The sequence below is a fragment of the Sciurus vulgaris genome (genome assembly GCF_902686455.1).
Source record: "Sciurus vulgaris genome assembly, chromosome: 11".
In the NCBI taxonomy this organism is placed as follows: domain Eukaryota; kingdom Metazoa; phylum Chordata; class Mammalia; order Rodentia; family Sciuridae; genus Sciurus; species Sciurus vulgaris.
The window spans coordinates 45,658,652-45,681,860 of record NC_136472.1 but is presented as its reverse complement, the minus strand read 5'-3'; the positions used below and the strand labels follow the sequence as shown (position 1 = coordinate 45,681,860).

The following is a 23,209-nucleotide window of genomic DNA, read 5'->3' as shown; positions in this document are numbered from 1 at the left end:
ATTATCTGTTCCTGTACTAGAAAGTTGGCTCATGAAAGCAAATATTTTTGTTTGCTTTTTTTCATTGCTTTATACAGAGAGCTAGACTAAGACCAGTTACATACTAAATTCTCAGTAAAAACATAAATTAATGAATAAGTGAGTGAATTATGTATAAGTAAATAAATAACATTTAACAATAGCAATAGCAAAAATGAGTGAATATACTATACTTAAGACATCTGTAAGCTTACTTTTTTCTTCTATCCAGAGTATTTTTCCTATTGTTGGCTCATTCAAATCTGGAATCTGATTCTTTTTCACTTAAAAATATTCTTTGGATTGTTTGGGTGAGTGCCTATGGGTACTGGGAATTTAATTCAGGATCTTAAACATGCCAGAGTAGTACTCTGACATTGAGATGCAGTGATAAAATTTGCATGTACATGTAGGTCTTTGAGACATTTCCTTTAGTTCATTAGGGATGGGAGCTTGTTCACAGAAGAGTTGGTCTTTGCAAGAGATATGTCAATCTTCTGTCTTGTGAGAAGGACAGACATGATGTAGAGGACATGAGCACAATTGTTGACAAAGCAGGAGAAGAGGATTGGGACAATCCTTTCTTCTGATTGCTTCCTTTTTAATGATGAAGTAGACAGTAAAATTATCAACCAAGAGTGATAGGGGATTGTAGGTAGTGAATGTTAAAATAAAGAAAAGAGAGTAGGTTAGTTTGACAGACTCAAGCATTCACTCACAGTTTGTAATCATTAATTTAAAATAAAACAAGTCACTCAGCATGGCTCTGTTTTATCCAGCTATATTAATGTGTATGAGTACAGATAGATAATAAATGGAGTGTTGGGTTTAACCAGGGTTGTGTTCAAACCAAGGGCTTATGATGGACTGGGACAGGAGCTAGCAAGTTGAGGATATACACATGAGTTAGAATAATGATTGACAATTAGGCTACATATGAAGAAAGTCAGGGTAAGAGGAGAAAAAAGGACAGTAACCACATGACTGTATTGATGGATTTGAAATCTGAATTGAGAGATTGTTGAAATCGAAATTTATAGGAAGTGAAGGAAAAGCATTAGATGATGAGTAAAGGTTATGGAGGATTTGCTATCCTTCATCATAAATCTGCTGGGAGAGTACATGAGTGAGGTAACATATGAGAAATCAACTTTGAAGATAGAGATCAAAGAACTGACAAGCCAGGGTGCTGAAAACATTATCTGTGTATGTTATAATTTTCTAAGAGCTATTTTGGGAATCAAGTTGATAAGAATTATAATAATCCAAGAGTTGGGAAATATTCAGAGCACTGAATAAGTTCCTCAGGGAGTAAGATGACCACCATGAGGAGAGGTAGTAGGTGGTATGAATCATTAATGCAAGTTTCAAATCTGTGAATCTTTGAAGAGGTAGATAAGTGGTCTTGAAGCAGAGAGAGAAAAGAGCAAGAAATTCACCCCTCACCTTCAGGACCTATTGGCATGGGAGACAAACAACCATTACTTTAGAGTATTGAATGGAAAGTAGGATTTCAGGGTAATCCAAGATTTCAATTAGAGCAAGATAAGGGGAAATGAAAGACTTGGCTGTTGACTGGGTAAGAGGTCATAGTGAGAGCATCTTAAGAGTTGGGGAGGAGTAGGTGATCTTCACAAGAGCAATCCCCAGTCTCCTGAGGATCTGATCCAGTGGGTTGAGAGATGATTGAGAAGTTGTGGGCTTCCTTAGTTAATGGATATGAACAGAGTTAAAAGGTGTCATGATATTGTCCTGATGGGACCATTTGTGGAAGGTAAGAAAACTGTGTGGGTTGGAGATGGGGATGGGGATATCTTTCCTAATGTGGAAAATTCTGAGCTCTCACTAGATACCTGCTGAGAGAGGAATGTTGCAGTGGAGGCTTTTATTCCTAGCATTCAAACACCTCTTCAAACTGTAAGGTCAGCCTGCTGGGAAGTGATATTGCTCTCCTTAACAAATATGTAATATTCTCTTGAGTGCAGACACCATAGTTGATGCATTTCTCTGTAAGGAAATATACTATTATACAAATTGCCTTCCTTTAAACCCCTAATTTCATTATACAGTCCAATCTTGGGTAACTTTTGCCTAATTAACTATTTTTATATCAACATAATTTATTAAGTGAAGTTACAACTAGGCATACATTTAATAATAGGGCAAAACATGGAAGTTTTGATAACATTATAACTTAGTTTACCACCTTTAGGACCAGATCCGAGTGATTTATTCTTTCTTGAATAAAAATTAAGGCAGATAATAGAAAATCCTGGCATATGTTATGTATTTCTTTCGGGTTAGAAAAGTTGAATCTTGATTTGTTTCTTGGCCTAAAAGGAGAAGGAAAAGGAAACTTATTTATGACCTGAAGGATTTTGAAACCAAGTTCACTGGCAGCATCTAACAATGCCAAGTGCCTTTCTCATCCATTGAAAGGACTGTAAGAACCTCTTTGTAGAGAACAGTGAAAACACTGATACTGAATGAAGCTAACAGTTCCTAGAAATTCCTAGCCACAGAAAAAGAAATACATTCATGTATTTCAGGACAGAATTCTTAAAGAATTACACCTGGGATGTTTGTGAATCTCCCCCTCTGAATAGCACTTTAACCTGCTTATGCAGTCATGTGAATCCCAAGGCTCTGGGGTACACAATTGAGTTTCTCTGTGGTAACAGCTGTTTTGAGCTTTATTATCATTACCAGTAAAAAAAAAAAAAAAAAAAAAAAAAAAAATCCGTAACATTTCTCATAACAGGTGGAACTGTTGCAAAGATTTTAATGAGTTAACATGTAGAATATGTAGCAAGGTGGCAGGTTCCTATATTTTTAATGTATTATAGCTATTCCTGAAAAGGTTCCTGAAAAGGGGTGTTTTGGTCAGCAATTTTTTGCTGTGACCAAAGGGCCCAATAACTATCTGGGAGGAAAGTTTTATTTGGGGGCTCACAGTTTCAGAGATAGTCCATAGAAGGCCAGCTCCATTCCATGGAGCTCCAGGTGAGTCAGAACATCATGGCAGAAGAGTGTGGCAGAGGGAAGCAGCTCACATGGTGACCAGAAAGCAAAGAAAGCGGTCTCCACTTGCCAAATACAAATATATACCCCAAATCCACATCCTCAATTCCCACTTCCTCCAGCCACAACCTACCTCTTCAGTTACCACTCAGTTAATCCTTATCAGGGGATTAGTTCACTGATAGGATTAAGACTCATAACCCAGTCATTTCTCCTCTGAACCTTCTTGCATTGTCTCACTCACGAGCTTTTGTGAGACACCCCCCATCCAAACCTAATAAGGGGGATACACTTCTGTAAGAAAAAGAATGCAAAAATACAAATACTAAATTAGGTACAAAAGTAATAAAAATGAAAGTCAGGTACAATGACTTAGTCATAAAACTCTGGAGACTGAAATGAAAGAATCACTTGAGACCAAGTGTTTAAGATTTGGCTGGGAGATAAGGAGACCCCATTTCAAAAAAAAAAAAGAAAAAAAGAAAAGAAAGAAAGAAAAGGAAAAGAAAAAGGAGGACCACAAATACGCCAAAATAACATACACAAAAATGCAAAATATTGAAAAGTAACAGTATTTTAATGAACTAACTGCTTAACAAATTTCTGCAGTGCTTTTATTTCTCTGTTCTCTTCATAATGATATTTAGAAAAATATTTCAGAAAGAGTACATAAGAGCAATTCAGCCTTCTAGCTTCTTTAATTCAGTTAATTTTTATTATTGGTAGTTTGTGAAATTTAATTTATTTTCATAATGTATTATTGTTAATGTATTTTTACAATTGTGATTTGAGAAAATCTCTACATTTTTTCATGGATGAGTTAAAATTTTTGAAATTTTCCATAGTTTAAAGCTCCATATATTTCAAATCTTATTTATCTGCCATTACCAGTCTTGAGTGACATAGAATATGTACAGATCTTCTGAGATTATTAGTGTATGAACTGGAAGGAGTTTCCTCAGAACCCATTTCTAATTAAGATGGTTAACAATAATTGAACAAGATCTGAAAGTACCTGTGAACCATATAAATATGTTTTACTAAACTCAAACCAAATGTATCTATGATGCAATATTCCTTTAGTCAGCTGTCAAAAAGTGTCAGGCACTCTACCACCTAGTGTTGGAGAAAATCAAAGATTATGGAGCTTCTAGACTCATTGAAATTGTGCACAAAGCAAATATTATTTGTTAAAAATGGCATTTGCTTGAATTTTGGACAAGACATAGGAAGATGCACAATATCCATATGCTGTGGAAACAAAGAGTTTTGTCTACAAATTTTCCTGTGTAAAACAACTAGCAGTGTTAAAAAATAATTGGCTATTAAAATGCATTATACCCTTTGAATAGATTGAACATAATCAGACCACTTAGAATTTGTCCCTTACATAATTTATCCAATACTCCCATGAGAATAGTTTATTATTCTCATTTTAAGTTATAAAAACAAAAGTTTATCATTGGAATTAATCCAAGGTTACACAATCAGAAAAAAAAATATATATAGGCACCTTTAGAACCTGGAACATTTCTACTAGAATTCATGTTTTTTATCCAATATCACACTACCATTCTTTCTCTGTGTACAGGGTTCTGAGAATCATTGATGTTTTATTGAGAAGGTAAATTTTATTGCTTATTATAAAAGTGAAGTTAATAACTTTTTTATATTTGTTGGCTTTCATCTATGTTGTCCAGTATGGTCTAATTGAGATACTTCATCCAGTTACAGAGTGATGCTTACAGATTGAAAGGCAAATATTTAACGAAGTTTAGGACCCTGGCATCAGCAATTAGAATAGATAAAGACCTCAATTCTGGAACTGTGTTCTGAAGGCCATAAGCTATTCTGTAAAGGTACCTGCTCCTGGTGAAGTTTCCTGTGGACAACAGCTAGCAAGCAATAAGAAAGATAAAATTTAGAAGACCTCAGCTATAGTCTCATTTTTTTCTTTTTTCCCTTATACCTGGCCATATCTTTGAATAACAGTAATATATAAGTTCTAAATATACTGTTCAAGAAAAAATATCCTGATGGACACACTAAAAGTTGTTATCTATGGGAAATTGTTTAAGGGTATTTTATTCCTCTGAACATGTTTAATTAATTTAGCATCTATTAATTGAAACTCTAGTATATTCTGGGTACTCCTATATTCCTGGATTTAAGAAATGAAAAAGACAAAGTACTTAGTCTGGTGATTTTTGCTGGTTTTACACTTGTAAGAAAAAAATTCAATAGAATTTTTTTTTTAAGTTTGTCAAATAGATAAATGGGAACTTGAAGAAAGGGCCAGAAAAAAATCAACCTTGTGCTTGACAATATTTGGAAAAAGACCAAGATGTTTTTATTTGTGTGGACACCTTCACACAAATATTCAATATTTTAGTAACTAAAATAAGAATCTCTATTTCTATTTGAACAAATGCTCCTGAAATATCTAGTTAATATAAAAGTAGCAATCCAAATTGAATGACATGAAGAGTTAGCTTTAGAGGAACTCTGCATCAAAGGTAAGGGTCTAATCTGGTCACAGTTGTGGTGAGAGTTCTCTCTCCCTCTCTCTCTTTTGGACATGGGGTCTTATGTTGCCCAGGCTGGTCTCTAATTCATGAGCACAAGCAGTCCTCCTATCATGGCCTCCCTAGTGCTGAGCAGGTATATGCCATTGCACTCTGCTGGAGTTCTCGTGTTTTAACATACTGAAATGATGTTTATGTGGAGCTTTTTATTTTTACGTAGTTTTTCTATGATGAAAAACTGCCATTTGATTTCAGAAACTGGTAAATATTTAGTACTCAGGGTTCCAATGTGGACTCCACTGAGTTCTTTTTTATTTAATGTAAGAGAAGGAGAAGGAGAGGAGGAAAATTGAAAATAAAGTTAGTTGTATCATTAGACCAAGACAAAATTAAATAAGACCAACAGGTCTAGACTAACCAGTTCCTGGTATGACTCTGTGACAAGCAGAGTTGAGAACAAATCTTTAAAGTCTGCCTCTTTACACATATTGATATGCTCCTCATATCAATTAGCCTACACTATGCTCAGGCAGAGAACTCCGTCAATTGTGCTTCCATAAGATGTTAACAACAATAACAAGAACAGTAGTGTTCCCCTAACATGGAAATTTAAAATGTTCCATATTCATAGTTTTTCTGCTAAATGTAGAACCTGTTTATCAAGGTTTCTATTTCTGCCTCATTCAATAGTACATTATGCTTGAGGATGTTACTGAAAATAAATTTGAGGAATGAAGGAGAGTCTTTAGTAGCACTTGGGGGCAATCCAAGTTGGCAAGCTCTGAGCTGTGCTCTGAGTCACTGTTGTTTCAGCTGAGCCTTCTTTTGAGAAGGCTGAAGGGCTCTACCTATTATGATGAAAACAATACTTGAAATTTATTTGTGTCCTCCATATTCAGATATATTTAACTTCATTTGTGTTTGAAATTGACCCTTTTTCTCTGCCTTTTCTCAACACACCGCCTAAAAACAAAGCAAAGTGGTTTTAAAACTTAATAGATATTTTTCCAAATAAAATATAACTTGATTACTCAATAAATTAAACAAATACAAAAGGAGCTTCTCTGGTAAGAGACTCTTTTTCTCATCTTTTCTCTAATGAACTTCCATGGAGCATAATTCGAAAACCTTGAATAATGAAAAGAGTATATGAGTTTCAGACCATAATCTCTGGACTCTTCCAGTTACTAAATTCAGCTTAATGAACATTACTTGACTGGAACATTAATGTGTGCCAAACAATAAAAATCCTAAGTTTAAAAAATTATACTTAAGGAACTTGCCTACAAGTGTAGGAAAAATCAGGTGTAGGGATAACTATAACCAACTGCCCAGCTGTAATAAATTGCTGTAGATGCTTTGACAGGTTTCCGGAAAAGGTCAATGGTAAGTTTCAACTCCTAGGCCTTGGTTTCTGTTTATGATCCTTTACATTTATGACCTTGTACGTCTGTTCCTTTGGCTATTAACTTTAACAAGGAAATACAAGGACTAGACATAGCATATGAACCTTTGAAATTGCTTTTAATATTGAAGATTGCTACTATAGTCAGAGTCAGGTGTAAAAATAATTGTAGTGTGTAGTTGCTAAGGAACAGAGTTGTGCAGTATCATATTCAGCTTTTTCTGGAATATTCCTTTCACCTCTGAGTCTTATAGGAAACCTGGATAGCATAGCATGGTGATGTTTATGTGTACCCTCTTATTTTGACATGAATTTTCCTAGGATGGAAATCTGCCAAGTTTGGTTTTAGAAATGGGTGAAGATTTCTAGTACTGAGGGTTCATATGTTGACTTTATTATATTCTTTCTTATTTAATCTTAGAGGAGAGGGTGGGGAGGAAAATTCCCATTTCCAGTGGAGGCTTCTTATCCTCAACTCCATGTCAATCCTGTTTTACAGGACCCAGGGAAATAGTTGAAAACCTTTCTACATGGAATGGAAGAAAGAACATAAGTGCCCATGTATGCATTTGGTATATATTCTTTAGGGCATTATGTATCTATGATATATCTAATTTTTCTATACCTATTTCTCTATCTGTATTGATAATTTGTTCTTTAGGAAAGCAATGACTTTTACTGTACTTCCTTTCACTTTTAAAGTATTTACATTTTAACAATGAGTAAGTTTAATGCACCTCCTCCCCTCCTCACCACCCACCACTTCTGTTTTGTGCTCATCCTGGGCCATTCATTGTTCCTCTGACCTTGCACACCAGGATTCCCTCCTGTGAACTCCATGCTCTTTGATTTCTACTGTCCTTTCTACTTCCATATCTACATACCTCCAGGATATTTCTTTATTCATGACTTTCACCACTTGGTCTCACATTTCCATTCTCGCCTATCAGCACCTTTATTTTCAAGTCTACTCATTAATATCTGTGGAAACATTACATGAGAGAAAGAGTATGAATTTGGAATTAGGATCACCTAAATTCTGACCATCTCTTTGACTTTGACAAGTCACTTTAACCTTTCAGAATTCCAAATCTGTAATCTACAAAACTGTGACAATAAAAATTTTATGGCACATTTTATGTACACACTCAATAAAGTAGTTGGCATACAGATTTTTGTTAACTATTGAGAGAATGAATGATAAAGACATTATGAACAATGTATGTAAAGATTATTAAAATGCTTTATAAATAGTTAGAAGTAAATACTTATATGATAGTCATTATTTCTGACAACTGGTGTACGCTTCTGGCACTGGGGTTCTACAGTGTTCATTGCCGTAACTTTGATTTCCATTCTGCCTTTTATCAGCACAACTGCTTCTCCTCTAGAAGACAGTATTCAACGTTGGCTGTAATATTGAAAGTCCTTGGAAGCTTCAAAAAACTCTCTTGGTAGGGGATCATCTCCAGAGATAGTGATTTTTTTGGTCTAAGTTAGATCCTGGGCACAGAGATTTTTTTTAAACTCTTAAGATGTTAAACACTCTATTCTTGTCCCCCTTCCACCCCCCATTAAGTGTCATCATCCACTTATCAGTGAGATCATTCCTCTTTTGCATTTTTGAGATTGGCTTATCTCACTTAACATGATATTCTCCAATTTCATCCATTTGCCTGCAAATGCCATTTTGTTATTCTTTTTAGCTGAGTAATATTCCATTGTATATATATACCACAGTTTCTGTATCCATTCATCAATTGAAGGGCATCTAGGTTGGTTCCATAGTCTGGCTATTGTGAATTGAGCAGCTATGAATATTGATGTGGCTGTATCTCTGTAGTATGCTGATTTTAAGTCCTTTGGGTATAGGCCAAGGAGTGGCATAGCTGAGTCAAATGGTAGGTCCATTCCAAGTTTTCTAAGGAATCTCCACACTGCTTTCCAGAGTGGCTGCACTAATTTGCAGCCCCACCAGCAACGTATGAGTGTACCTTTCTCCCCACATCCTCTCCAACACCTATTGTTGCTTATGTTTTTGATAATCGCCATTCTAATTGGGGTGAGATGAAATCTTAGGGTAGTTTTGATTTGCATTTCTCTTATTACTAGAGATGTTGAACATTTTTTCATATATCTGTTGATTGCTTGTACATCTTCTTCTGTGAAGTGTCTGTTCATTTCCTTATCCCATTTGTTGATTGGGTTATTTGTATTCTTGGTGTAGAGTTTTTTGAGTTCTTTATATATTCTGGAAATTAGTGCTCTATCTGAAGTATGAGTGGCAAAGATATTCTCCCACTCTGTAGGCTCTCTCTTCGCATTGCTGATAGTTTCCTTTGCTGAGAGAAAGCGTTTTAGTTTGAATCTATCCCAGTTGTTGATTCTTGCTTTTATTTCTTGTGCTATGGGAGTCCTGTTAAGGAAGTCTGATCCTAAGCCAACAAGTTGAAGATTTGGACCTACTTTTTCTTCTATAAGATGCAGGGTCTCTGGTCTGATTTCAAGGTCCTTGATCCATTGTGAGTTGAGTTTTGTGCAGGGTGAGAGATAGGGGTTTAGTTTCATTCTGTTGCATATGGATTTCCAGTTTTCCCAGCACCATTTGTTGAAGAGGCTATCTTCAAGAGGAAGGAGGTACTTTATAGAGGGAAAAGAGAGGTGGGAGGGGTGGGGGGGGGAAATAACAGAATGAATCAAACATCATTACTCTATGTAAATATATGAATATGCAAATGGTATGCTGTTACTCCATGTACAAACTGAAACATGTATCCCATTTGTTTACAATAAAAATAAATTTTAAAAAAAAGATGTTAAGCACTATAAATCTCCCTCATTCAAATCTCCAGTTCCTGAACCTCCCTACACTTGCCCCTTCTAAAACCTAACTGGACCTCTAATATTAGTGCTCCTGTATTCTTTCAGTGTGTTGTTTGCTTCAAAAACCACCTGATTCAGCCAGAATCCCAAAATTAACTATGCATACCAAATTTTTCATCACCTATTATAATAATGTGACAAATGTTTGCTTGCCATTTTGAAGATTTATCAAGTACATTGTTGTAAGTCATTGATTCATGGAATCTTTCACAGGATTTCTGTCTCCTGGTGAAAGTCCCTTGCCCACTAATCAATCCTGAACTTTATGATAGTTCAACCTCCTTTCTTCAGTCTCCATCTTTCTAATGCCAAGGACGATATTAATTTCATACAGCTCCTCTGAGAGAAAACAATCACTATAATTAAGACCTTAGTATTCTCAACCTTCAATCTCCTATTTCCATCATTTGGAAATGAATTTTTATTCCAGGGGACAGGCAGCCATATGTGAGCCAGTGGGTCACATCTTGAGGAAGACCCAGGGTTCGTATAGGACTGTATTCATTATGGAATTAGAATGAGTGTAGAAGGACTTGGTCATGTTCTATTCAGGGTGGGCTTCAGCCTTTCCTCCTCCCTTTAAGCCTGGCCTTCCACATTTACCTCTCTGAGACAACCTTGATGTCATTGAAGTTAGGTGCTCCTGCCTCTTACTTTTGCTGAGGTCTTGGCATGAGTAAATGTCCCTTCTTTTCAAGGCTCCTTAAAAATTATTTTCAGGTTGGGACAGTAACTCAGTGGTAGACACTTGCCTAGCATGCATGAGGCCCTGGGTTCAATCTCCAGCATATCTCTCTCTCTCTCTCTCTCTCTCTCTCTCTCTCTCTCTCTCTCTCTCTCTCTCTCTCACACACACACACACACACAAACACACAATTACTTTCCGAAAACTAGTTTTTGAGGTATTATTTACATTCAGTGAAATCCACAGATCTAAGTACAGTTTTATCACTTTGAAAAATATATGAACATGTATAACCCACCATTTCAATTAAAATATATCTTCATCAGCTCAGATCGTTTCTCATCAATCATTCCAGCCTTAGCAGCAACTTCTGTTTTAATTTTCAACATTAATTATTTTATTATAATTGTATCTTTATTAATATGCTTAGTGTAGGGATCAGTAAAGGATAATTTTCTTCCCTCCTCTATGCTTGGCATGTTGATAAATTTTTCTGTATGCCCTCTTTCTAATTAATTTCTAAAAGTGAGAGTATTTATTCACTTGAGAGTTTACATTAGTAAGCCGTGAATGAAATAACTGAGATAGACTATTTCAATATGAAGTTTAAAAAGACTGGTTCAATTTCACATTTAAAGACAACACGCTACTTTCTGAGAAAGATCCAGGGTATCTTCCATAATGTTATTTTTTTTATTAACAATCATGTCTAACACAAGATAACATTTATCTTCCTTAGATTTTATAGCAGCTGCCTATATAGTTCAAGAACATGCTGGAAAGGTGCATTAAGAAAAGAATAAGCATCACACCAAAAATTTAAGACTTTACTGGGATTAGTGATAATTAGAATTTGATCCACGTCATGCTCTATATGTTAAAATTTTTATGCCCTGGGTTCATAATCACTATATTTTATTATTTACGTAAAACCATGGAGTTTTCCCCCTTTGGTTATCCTCTATGTCTCTCCCTCTGCCTACTTCCTCTATATCCCACATCCCTCTTCAGTCCTAGATCTTCTCCTTGGTAACAGTGATTGGAGGCTGCTATTTTAAAATGGTCTTGCTGTCAATGGATTTGCCTATTTTTTGCCATATGTACTCTTTTACAACTTTACAGATGATTAGTAGATGGTAGACTGGAAGAGTCATCTTTGTAAAGTTAGCTTACATTGCAATCATAGTTGTAATATAGGAAGAACCACGATGCAAACAGAAACAAAACCTCAAATCGTTGACAGGGTAAAGTGAGGTCTTTATGGTAGGAATGAGAGAGACAGACAGACTGACTGACTGAAGGCTACATCAGCAGCCAGCCATTGTGTGTGCAGAATCAATAGCAAGTTTCAGTCCTAGCTCTGCCATTTATTGACTATATGATCTTGGACTCAGACAATTAAGCACCTTTGTTTCCAAAATCCAAATGATAAAACTATCTGTCATATTTACTTGGAACTGTTGTGAGAGTGACAATTAAAATTTGAAAAAGGATTTTATAAATCTTAAAATGCAAAGTAAAGTAACTGTGAACATTGTGTTTTTTCTAATCAATATTGGTATTGAATTTTAATTATAAAAAAAGAAACAGAACCTCACAAGCATCTCTCTGTGGCCTTCCTTTCTATTGAAGTCAAGATGAGAATGAATGCAAACAGGGAGGAAATCTTCCTTTGATCTATCAACTTCCTGAAATTCTTTTTTCCCAAAACACATTTGTTTATGTTTGCACTGTAAGTCTTCCTTCATTATAAGTCATATTACAATGCAAGTTAACTTTATGAAGACAGCTTCCCTTCCCTCATTATATAAGTTATAGATATAATACCCTGAGGTTAAAGTACATTGACCAAAATAAGAGAACAGAAAATCAGTGGATGCATGGATGAAGAGTACTGTAGATGTTTAAGAACCAGACATGTAAACTCTTAGTTAACTTCCATTTGCCAGAAAAAAATAATCTTTCTCTTAGCTGTTTATAGAGAAAATTTAGATGATAGTTCAGGCACTTCTTTATTTTTTTCATTGAATCCCTTTCAGTCCATGCATTGTCCATCAAGATATGCAACAGAGATAGTCTTCTCCACTATTTGACTGCTTCTCCTACCACCAACCATGGCTGCACTCCTTTCCTCTCTTTCTTCCACACCCTTCTTTTCCCGGGTCCTGAACAAGTAACATCTGGTCTCTGTTTTCATACCCGGGAATGCCTTTGAATCTTTTGGATAATTTTGAATGAATATGTACAGGTCAAAAAGAACAATAATAGTTATCTTGTTTATATTGACCTTCTTTCATAGCAATGGTAACACCAAAAAGTCTTCAACAAAAGAAATCACCTCTTCTATGTAGGAAGGCATGCTGATGGCGTATACACACACACACACACACACACACACACACACACACATACACACACACACAGAAGAGGGTGAGGAAAACAGAAATCCCAATATTGCTTTAATAATAGTTGATTTTAATAATTTAGTAATTTAAAAACGCTTCAGTCTGAAAAACAAAAAGAATGTGTCGTGGTTTGGGTAGATTATTATCACTATTGTCCTCATTTTATATTTTATAGCCACAGTCTTCTTGGAGTTTTGGAAAAGGAGAAGAAGTGTATTGACCTATGCTTGGGACCTTATTGAATGGGAAGAAGAAGAGGTGAGATGTTAGGAAACCAGGAGATAAGGAAACTGGTATATCACATGCTGCTGAGAACTACCCAAGGCCCAGACCTCCAGGCTAGGAGCAGCCACACATCATTAGATCTTCCCTCAATGATTTTTTACTAACAAGATCTCTAACTTCATGAGGATAACAGAGGTCAATGATGAAACATGTGTTTTTTAAACTACTGCTATACTGTTTCCTTAAATTGCATTAGTGGAAGATTCTACCTATTAAAATACAGCTTAGGGTTTATTTGGAAAGTAATTGGATGCCTATTTTTAATAAGTTGCATCTTCATGAAAACATTGTAAAAGTAGGTCAAATTTAGAAGTTTTATATCAATTCTTAGAGGGAAATTTTTTTTAATTTATGATTTTGGTGCTTAGATAACTTTAGTTTCTCTTGTAGGAAACACTTCGACCCCAATTTGAAGCCAAATACTACAAGATGGAGGTAATAAATCCCATAACAGGAAAACCTGAGCCACATCAGCCTTCATCAGACAAAATTACTCGTCTTCTCGTGTCTGTCTCAGGGATATTCTTCATGGTAAAGTATAACCATCACTGTTGGAATGTTGTGGGATTCTGTGTTTTAAAGGACTTTCTCCAACCCCAACTCATTTTATGACCCAGAGGGTGTAAAAGAAACCTTGTCTTTTTCAGTATCAGGTAATTATTTTAATTAAAATAGAAATCACAGAAGGTCATGGCATTTGATAAAGGAAATTTTTGCACTTCTGTAAGTAAAACACTCATTGGAAGAAGTAGAAATAAATTAAGATAAAATGAATATTGTTGTGATGAATTGCATAGCCTGTGTCAAAACTGAGCATTTCATTTGAAAGAGAAAATTTTGGACAGAATATGCCCCTTAGTGTGATAAATTTACACTAGAATAACCCAAACATTTCTTGTTTCTTTTTGTTTATAGTGTTTTATTTGTTTTACTGTATTTTATTGTGTGTTAATTTAACCCAAGACTTTACACATGCAAAGTACAGGCTGTACCACTGGGCTACATTCCCATTCCCTATTCATGTATTTTGAATGGCATATAAAATTGTATGTATTTACTGTGTACAGCATGTTGTCCTGAAGTGTATATGCATTGTGAAATGGTTGCATTATCTAATTATAATATGCATTACCTCTCAAAGTTTTCATGTTTAAGTTTAAATCTTACGCTATGCTGACTCTAATGTAGCTTACTTAGTTAAGGTAGAAAATTTAATCCATTTCCTTTCTTTAGTACCTTCCAGTCTTAGGGACAATATTTGATCTATGGTGTTTGCTTTTGATTAGTTAATGATGTGAAACATGGGTACCTTATCTGGTTTCCCACATTGCAGATTTCTCTAGTGATCACTGCTGTGTTTGCTGTTGTGGTGTACCGCCTGGTGGTCATGGAACGGTTCGCATCATTCAAGTGGAATTTCATCAAACAACACTGGCAGTTTGCAACATCTGCTGCTGCTGTCTGTATCAATTTCATAATCATCATGTTGCTGAATCTTGTAAGTGTTTACAGTTGTATTTTTCCATAGGTAAAGAGGGGTTGGGCAGGGAAAAGGACTGTTTCTTTTATACTGAGGATATTATTTACATTGAAACCAAAATAAGAGCCAACTACATTTCTAACAAACATTTCATCCATGTGAATTAGAGGATATATTTTTAAAAAGAAAGAAAATCAATGCTAGTCATGTTATCTTCCCTGTCTTTTGAGTTCATACTCTAGACTTGTGATAATTTCTATTCATTAAATATCTAGAGATGGTGCTAATATGATTTTCAACAAATAAGATATTGTATGGATTAGAGAACCACTTAAATAAGACCAATCTCATAGACTTTGTTAGAAAGACATAGAAAAGTGCAGGCTTGTTGTCTCCAAGGCCCCATGTGAAATGAAAAACAATCAGGCAGCTACTCCATTTTTCTTTCTCTGGAACAATGTCAATCTTCCTCCCTCTCTCCATAGGGAGCAATCTTCCTTGCCTCCCTCCTTCCCTCTCTCTCCTCTCCACAACCCTCTCTCTTTTTCCCACTCCCTCTTCACAATGGCTCTCTATGAACATTTGCCCTCTTCCATCAGGAGTATAAAAGCTCTCCACCTATCAGTGATCTTTCTGTCATTCTGTTGCACTGTGACATTGTTATGCCTAGTTTTCTTTGGCTCTAACTATGTGACCATTTTGTCAGGTTTCTATGTGCTAATTTCTCAAGGAGAGCATCTTTTTTTGATTCACCACATCCATTTCTTGACTCAGGGACTAAATGTCTATGTCTGAGGTGATATTATGTTTGTGCTTACCTGTTCAACAAAGTCTGTAAATAAAAGCCAACTGTCTTTGAAAACAGGAGGCACTAACTGGCACATCAATAATAATATCTTTATTTAGCTCTTCCATGAACTCTACAAGGTTGATATTCTCTCCATTAGGTAAATGAAGAAACTGGGATCTACAGAATTTAAAAACACTTGTTCCAAAGTGTATATATAATGAGTGTTAACACTAGAATATTTAAATCATGAGATAACTTATATAGATAGCTCAACAGTGCATAAATAATGATATTTTTTACAGGTAATATGTATTTAGATTCAAATGTAGTAACACTTATGTTATATGTTTTTCCAGGAGGAGGATTTGCTGTTCAAATTTTAGAAAGTCAGAAAAGACCTTAAGAGACAGTGAATATTCATTGTGATAAAGTATTAAATTTTAATGCCAGGAAAATAGTTAACATCTTTAATTTAGTCAATTTTCTTCAATTTTGATTTAGTTTGTAGAAGAAGAATTTGATTTATAATATCTCCAAACAAGCCACAAAATACTTGAATTTATGACTTTGTATCATAGACTAAAGGATATAATAAACATTGACAAAGTATAACTTACAGTTTCACAAATTAATTTGGAATGTAGACAAAAATATATTTCCTAAAAAAATAATAATCTGATTTTAAAAGTATATCTGACAAAGATGGTATAAATTAAACTAAAGAGTACTTATAGTTAAATAGTTAATATTTGCAATTATAAAACAAAGTATCAGTAGGATTTATCTCTGGACAGTAAGATTTTAGGTGATTTTTTTAACGTACTATATAATATTTATCATATATTTTGAATTTTCTAGGTTTCTGTAATGAATATGTACTATTTAAAACTAGTAAAAGACAAATCTTTCATAATAATTTGTTAGTCTATATTAAAAAGACTCTCATTGATATAATCCAAAGTTCATGTAGAAGGTATTAATGTCATATTATTATTTAATTCATCATGCTCCCCACCAACCTTCCTACCATAAAATAATTGTGTCCATTGCAGGTAGTTGGTGTTGATGGTCTTGTGTCTCTTTATTCTCCCACTTCACCTCCCATTAATCATGATAGCTTTAGAAACAGTACCCTATGTTCCTTTGTTATTTGGAAATTTGTTCCAAAGACCTACTGATCTTCAAAAACATCTTGAGTGAATTAATGAACTGAAGATGGGGAATATTTCACAGAAAAGGAGAATGAAGAGGTCAAACGTGTTCAGTTTTTTTTTTTTTTTTTTTTTTTTCTTGGTAAGTTAAGCAAGACAGCTCTGGGAACAGAAACTCCAGATCTATGTTCGATCCTTTGTTCCCCCCCAGTGAAATTGCCATCATCTCACCTGTGCTGAAGAATTATAATCACAGGCTGCCTTTGAATGAGATGGGATCTTTACCCTCAAACTTTTTTTTTTATAAAAAGTTATTTCTCTTATCACTGAGAGTAGAAAAATTAAAATATGACTGAAGTTGCCATTGGTGTACCAGGCTCCAGTTTTATATTATTCTAGTTGCTTTTTAATCATCAACTTCCTAAACACTGATTCCCTATCCCTATATTAGCTATCCCTATATTAGCTACCATCCCCTAGCTAGAAACAATATTCTCTCTCAGACATACAGTTTTCTCTCTCTTATAAGCTTCGGATTCAACCTTTTCTATGTTTATATGTTTCATGAGGTTTCATGTATTTTTTTTTTTTTCTTCCACAGCTCTTAGCATTTTACAGAAAACAAAGACGGGACTCAGTAGATTGAATCTCTATTTGTACAAATGAGACCTTTGAAAGCAGATGAGGGTAGTATCATTTGAGTCATGAAAACCTATTTTTGAGATTCTCAAAATCCCACTAGTTCCATGTAATTGAACACTAGAACCCATGTAACTTCTTAATGCTAGAAAACAAGCATTTAGGGTTCCTGGAGAAGTCAGAACTTTTGTTTTTTTCTAAATGTTTATTTCTACTTGTTGATCCATTAGGAATAATGATTCAGAGATTGTTAGAAATGTAATAGACTATAAATACTCCTCATTTGCCCTTGCAACTAAAGGGAAAAGATTTTAAAACAAACAACATAAAGGCAGTGAAGTGCAGCCACTTAACTAATGAGAAAAAATGTTATATTCTTGAGATTTAATCAGCATAAAATAATAATGCTCTTCTGAATTTATGCATTTCTTTCTCCTAGGATGTTAGTCTAATTCACAAATTATTAAACAGCCTTTCTGTTTTACCTGAATACAGAGGACTAATTAAAGAACTTAGTCAAATAACCAAAGATTTAAATGCCAAATATTATACCACTAACATGTTTATCTAGAATATCAGGTGCTACTTCTCTTTATCCTATTTTCAGGCCACACTTAATATATGGCTAATAAAAATGTGCTCTTAGTTTCTTTTCTTCTTTTTCTTTTTAGATTTGATTGAAGTACAAATTTATTATTTTTTTAAATAAAAATCATAAATTTACATAGGCCAATTTTGTTAGATTCATTCTTTTTCCTTCCCCCCCCCGACCCTTCCCACCCTTCTTTTCCCTCTATACAGTCCTTCCTTCCTCCATTCTTACCACCCTCCTTATCCCTAACCCTAAACCTAACCCTAACCCTCCTAACCCTAACCCTAACGCTAACCCCTCCTATCCCGCATTATATGTCCTCATCCGCTTATCAGTGAGATCATTCATCCTTTAGTTTTTTGAGATTGGCTTATCTCACTTAGCATGATATTCTCCAATTTCATCCATTTGCCTGCAAATGCCATAATTTTATTATTCTTTATAGCTGAGTAATATTCCATTGTATATATATATATGCCACGTTTTCTTTATCCATTCATCAACTGAAGGGCATCTAGGTTGGTTCCATAATCTGGCTATGGTGAATTGAGCAGTTATGAACATTGATGTGGCTGTATCTCTGTGGTATGCTGATTTTAAGTCCTTTGGGTATAGGCCAAGGAGTGGGATAGCTGGGTCAAACGGAGGTTCCATTCCAAGCTTTCTGAGGAATCTCCATACTGCTTTCCAGAGTGGCTGCACTAATTTGCAACCCCACCAGCAATGTATGAGTGTACCTTTTTCCCCACATCCTCGCCAACACCTATTGTTGCTTGTGTTCTTGATAATCGCCATTCTAATTGGGGTGAGATGAAATCTTAGGGTAGTTTTGATTTGCATTTCTTTTATTACTAGAGATGTTGAACATTTTTTCATATATCTGTTGATTGCTTGTACATCTTCTTCTGTGAAGTGTCTGTTCATTTCCTTAGCCCATTTGTTGATTGGATTATTTGTATTCCTGGTGTAGAGTTTTTTGAGTTCTTTATATATTCTGGAAATTAGCGCTCTATCTGAAGTATGAGTGGCAAACATATTCTCCCACTCTGTAGGCTCTCTCTTCACATTACTGATAGTTTCCTTTGCTGAGAGAAAGCATTTTAGTTTGAATCTATCCCAGTTGTTGATTTTTGCTTTTATTTCTTGTGCTATGGGAGTCCTGTTAAGGAAGTCTGATCCTAAGCCAACAAGTTGAAGGTTTGGACCTACTTTTTCTTCTATAAGATGCAGGGTCTCTGGTCTGATTCCGAGGTCCTTGATCCATTTTGAGTTGAGTTTTGTGCAGGGTGAGAGATAGGGATTTAGTTTCTTTCTGTTGCATATGGTTTTCCAGTTTTCCCAGCACCATTTGTTGAAGAGGCTATCTTTTCTCCATTGCATATTTTGGGCACCTTTGTCTAGTATGAGAAAATTGTATTTATTTGGGTTTGTGTCCATGTCCTCTATTCTGTACCATTGATCTACCTGTCTATTTTGGTACCAATACCATGCCGTTTTTGTTACTATTGCTTTGTAATAGAGTTGAAGATCTGGTATTGCGATACCCCCTGCTTCGCTCTTCCTGCTAAGAATTGCTTTAGCTATTCTGGGCTTCTTATTCTTCCAGATGAATTTCATAATTGCTTGCTCTATTTCTATAAGGTACATCATTGGGATTTTAATTGGAATTGCATTGAATCTGTATAGCACTTTTGGTAGTATGGCCATTTTGACAATATTAATTCGGCCTATCCCAGAACATGGGAGATCTTTCCATCTTCTACGGTTTTCTTTAATTTCTTTCTTTAGTGTTCTGTAGTTCTCATTGTAGAGGTCTTTCACCTCTTTTGTGAGATTGATTCCCAAGTATTTTATTTTTTTCGATGCTATTGTGAATGGGGTAGTTTTCCTAATTTCTCTTTCTGAAGATTCATCACTTATGCATAAAAATGCATTGGATTTATGAGCATTGATCTTGTAACCTGCTACTTTACTGAATTCACTCATGAGTTCTAAGACTTTTCTGGTGGAATTTCCAGGTTCCTCTAAATATATAATCATGTCATCAGCAAACAGGGATAGTTTGAGTTCTTCTTTTCCAATTCGTATCCCTTTAATTTCTTTGGTTTGTCTAATTGCTCTTGCTAGAGTCTCAAGAACGATATTGAACAGAAGTGGTGAAAAAGGGCATCTCTGCCTTGTTCCAGGTTTTAGTGGGAATGCTTTCAGTTTTTCACCATTTAGAATGATATTGGCCATGGGCTTAGCGTAGATGGCCCTTACAATGTTAAGGAATATTCCCACTACCCTGATTTTTTCTAGTGTTTTGAGCATGAAGGGATGCTGTATTTTATCAAATGCTTTTTCTGCATCTATTGAAATAATCATGTGATTCATAACTTTTAGTCTGTTGATATGGTGAATGACATTTATTGATCCGGATGTTGAACCAACCTTGCATCCCTGGGATAAAACCCACTTGATCGTGGTGCACTATCTTTTTAATGTATTTTTGTATGCGATTTGCTAAAATTTTGTTGAGAATTTTCATCAAGGATATTGGTCTGAAATTTTCTTTCCTTGATGTGTCTCTGTCTGGTTTAGGTATCAGGGTGATATTGGCTTCATAGAATGAGTTTGGGAGGGTTCCCTCCTCTTCCATTTCATGGAATACTTTGAGGAGTACTGGAATGAGCTTTTCTTCAAAGGTTTTGTAGAACTCGGCTGAGAACCCATCTGGTCCCGGACTTTTCTTTGTTGATAGGCTTTTGATGACCTCTTGTATTTCATTTCTTGAAATTGATTTATTTAAGTTGTGTATGTCCTCCTCGTTCAGTTTAGGTAATTCATATGTCTCTAGAAACTTGTTGATGTCTTCGAGGTTTTCTGTTTTGTTGAAGTATAGATTTTCAAAATAGCTTCTAATTATGTTTTGTATTTCAATCCTGTCTGTTGTGATATTTCCTTATTCATTTCGAATTTTGAGTAATTTGAGTTTTCTCCCTCTTTCTCTTTGTTAGTGTGGCTAAGGGTTTATCAATTTTGTTTATTTTTTCAAAGAACCAACTATTTATTTTGTTAATTTTTCCGATTCTTTCTTTTGTTTCAATTTCATTGATTTCGGCTCTGATTTTAACTATTTCCTGTCTTCTACTACTTTTGGTGTTGGTATGCTCTTTTTTTTCTAAGGCTTTGAGCTGACATCTTAAGTCATTTATTTGTTGATTTCTACTTCTTTTGTTGAATGCGCCCCATGAAATAAATCTTCCTCTAAGTACTGCTTTTATAGTGTCTCAGAGATTTTGATATGATGTGTCTTTGTTCTCGTTTACTTCTAAGAATTTTTTTATTTCCCTCCCGATGTCTTCTGTTATCCATTCATCATATAATAGTGTATTATTTAATCTCCAGGTATTGGATAAGTTTCTGTTTTTTATTCTGTCATTCATTTCTAATTTCAATCCATTATGATCTGATAGAGTACAAGGTAGTATCTCTATCTTCTTGTATTTGCCAACAGTAGCTTTGTGGCATAAAACATGGTCTATTTTAGAGAAGGATCCATGTGCTGCTGAGAAGAAAGTGTATTCATTCTTTGTTGGATGGTATATTCTATAGAAGTCGGTTAAGTCTAAATTGTTGATTGTGTTATTGAGATCTATGGTTTCTTTATTCAATTTTTGTTTGGACGATCTATCCAGTGGTGAGAGAGGTGTGTTAAAATTGTCTAGTATTATCGTGTTATGATCTATTTGATTTCTGGAATTGAGAAGGATTTGTTTGACATACATGGATGAGCCAATGTTTGGGGCAGAGATATTTATGATTGTTATGTCTTGCTGATTTATGATTCCCTTAAGCAGTGTGTAATGTCCTTCTTTATCCCTTCTGACTAGTTTTGGCTTGAAGTCCACATTATCTGAAATGAGGATGGATACTCCAGCTTTTTTGCTGTGTCCATGTTCATGGTATGTTTTTTCCCATCCTTTCACCTTTAGTCTATGGGTATCTCTTTCTATGTGATGAGTCTCTTGCAGGCAGCATATTGTTGGATTTTTCTTTTTAATCCAATCTGCCAGTCTATGTCTTTTGATTGATGAGTTCAGGCCATTAACATTCAGGGTTATTATTGTGATATGATTTGTATTTCCAGTCATTTGACTCATTTTTGTTTTTTGACATGATTTGGTTTCTCCTTTATTTGGCTATTCCTTTAGGCTAGTTCCTCCCGTTGCTGATTTGCATCGTTGTTTTTCATCTCTTCCTCATGGAATATTTTGCTGAGAATGTTCTGGAATTCTGGCTTTCTTTTTGTAAATTCCTTTAGCTTTTGTTTATCATGGAAGGATCTTATTTCATCGTCAAATCTGAAAGTAAGTTTTGCTGGGTATAAGATTCTTGGTTGGCATCCATTTTCTTTCAGGGCTTGGTAAATGTTGTTCCAGGCCCTTTTAGCTTTTAGGGTCTGGATTGAAAAATCTGCTGATATTCTTATTGGTTTCCCCCTGAATGTAATTTGATTCTTTTTTCTTGTGGCTTTTAAAATTCTGTCTTTATTTTGTATGTTAGGTATTTTCATAATAATGTGCCTTGGTGTGGGTCTGTTGTAATTTTGTATATTTGGAGTCCTATAAGCCTCTTGTACTTGGTTTCCCACTTCATTCTTCAGATTTGGGAAATTTTCTGATATTATTTCATTGAATAGATTGTTCATTCCTTTGGTTTGTTTCTCTAAGCCTTCCTCAATCCCAATAATTCTTAAATTTGGCCTTTTCATGATATCACATAATTCTTGTAGTTCTGTTCATGATTTCTTACCATCTTTTCTGTTTGGTCAACTTTGTTTCCAAGGTTAAATATTTTGTGTTCAATGTCTGAGGTTCTGTCTTCCAGGTGTTCTATCCTATTGGTTATGCTTTCTATGGAGCTTTTAACTTGGTTTATTGTTTCCTTCATTTCAAGGATTTCTTTTTTTTTTTTTTCCAGTATCTCTAACTCTTTATTGAAATGATCTCTTGCTTCCTGTATTTGCTCTTTTAACTGTTGATTGGTGCGATCATTTAATGCCTGCATTTGCTCTTTCATCTCCTCCTTCAATGCCTGCATTTGCTCTTTCATCTCCTTGTTTGCTTCCCTGATTGTTTTAATTATGTACATTCTGAACTCCCTTTCTGACTTTTCTTCTGCTGTGCTGTCATTGGGTTTTATTGATATAGTATCTAGGTTTGTTTGGGACATTTTCTTCCCTTGTTTTCTCATATTGGTCAGATGTAGTGGGACTCTGTGATATTGTAGATTTCCTCTTTTGGCTTATAGTGTCCCTGTAGATTTCCAGTATATCACCTCCCAGC

General features: G+C 35.0%; 1 protein-coding gene across 2 annotated transcripts in view; it reads left to right on the top strand.

The window, feature by feature from the left end:
* The window catches only part of ANO3 (anoctamin 3), a 465,390-nt gene that overhangs the window by 402,011 nt on the left and 40,170 nt on the right, over window positions 1-23,209 (top strand). For both annotated transcript variants that reach the window (XM_079101829.1, XM_079101830.1), the window contains exons 15-17: window positions 13,118-13,200; window positions 13,618-13,758; window positions 14,561-14,725. In XM_079101829.1, coding sequence (XP_078957955.1) covers window positions 13,118-13,200; window positions 13,618-13,758; window positions 14,561-14,725 — 389 coding nt within the window. The remainder of the gene's footprint in view (window positions 1-13,117; window positions 13,201-13,617; window positions 13,759-14,560; window positions 14,726-23,209) is intronic.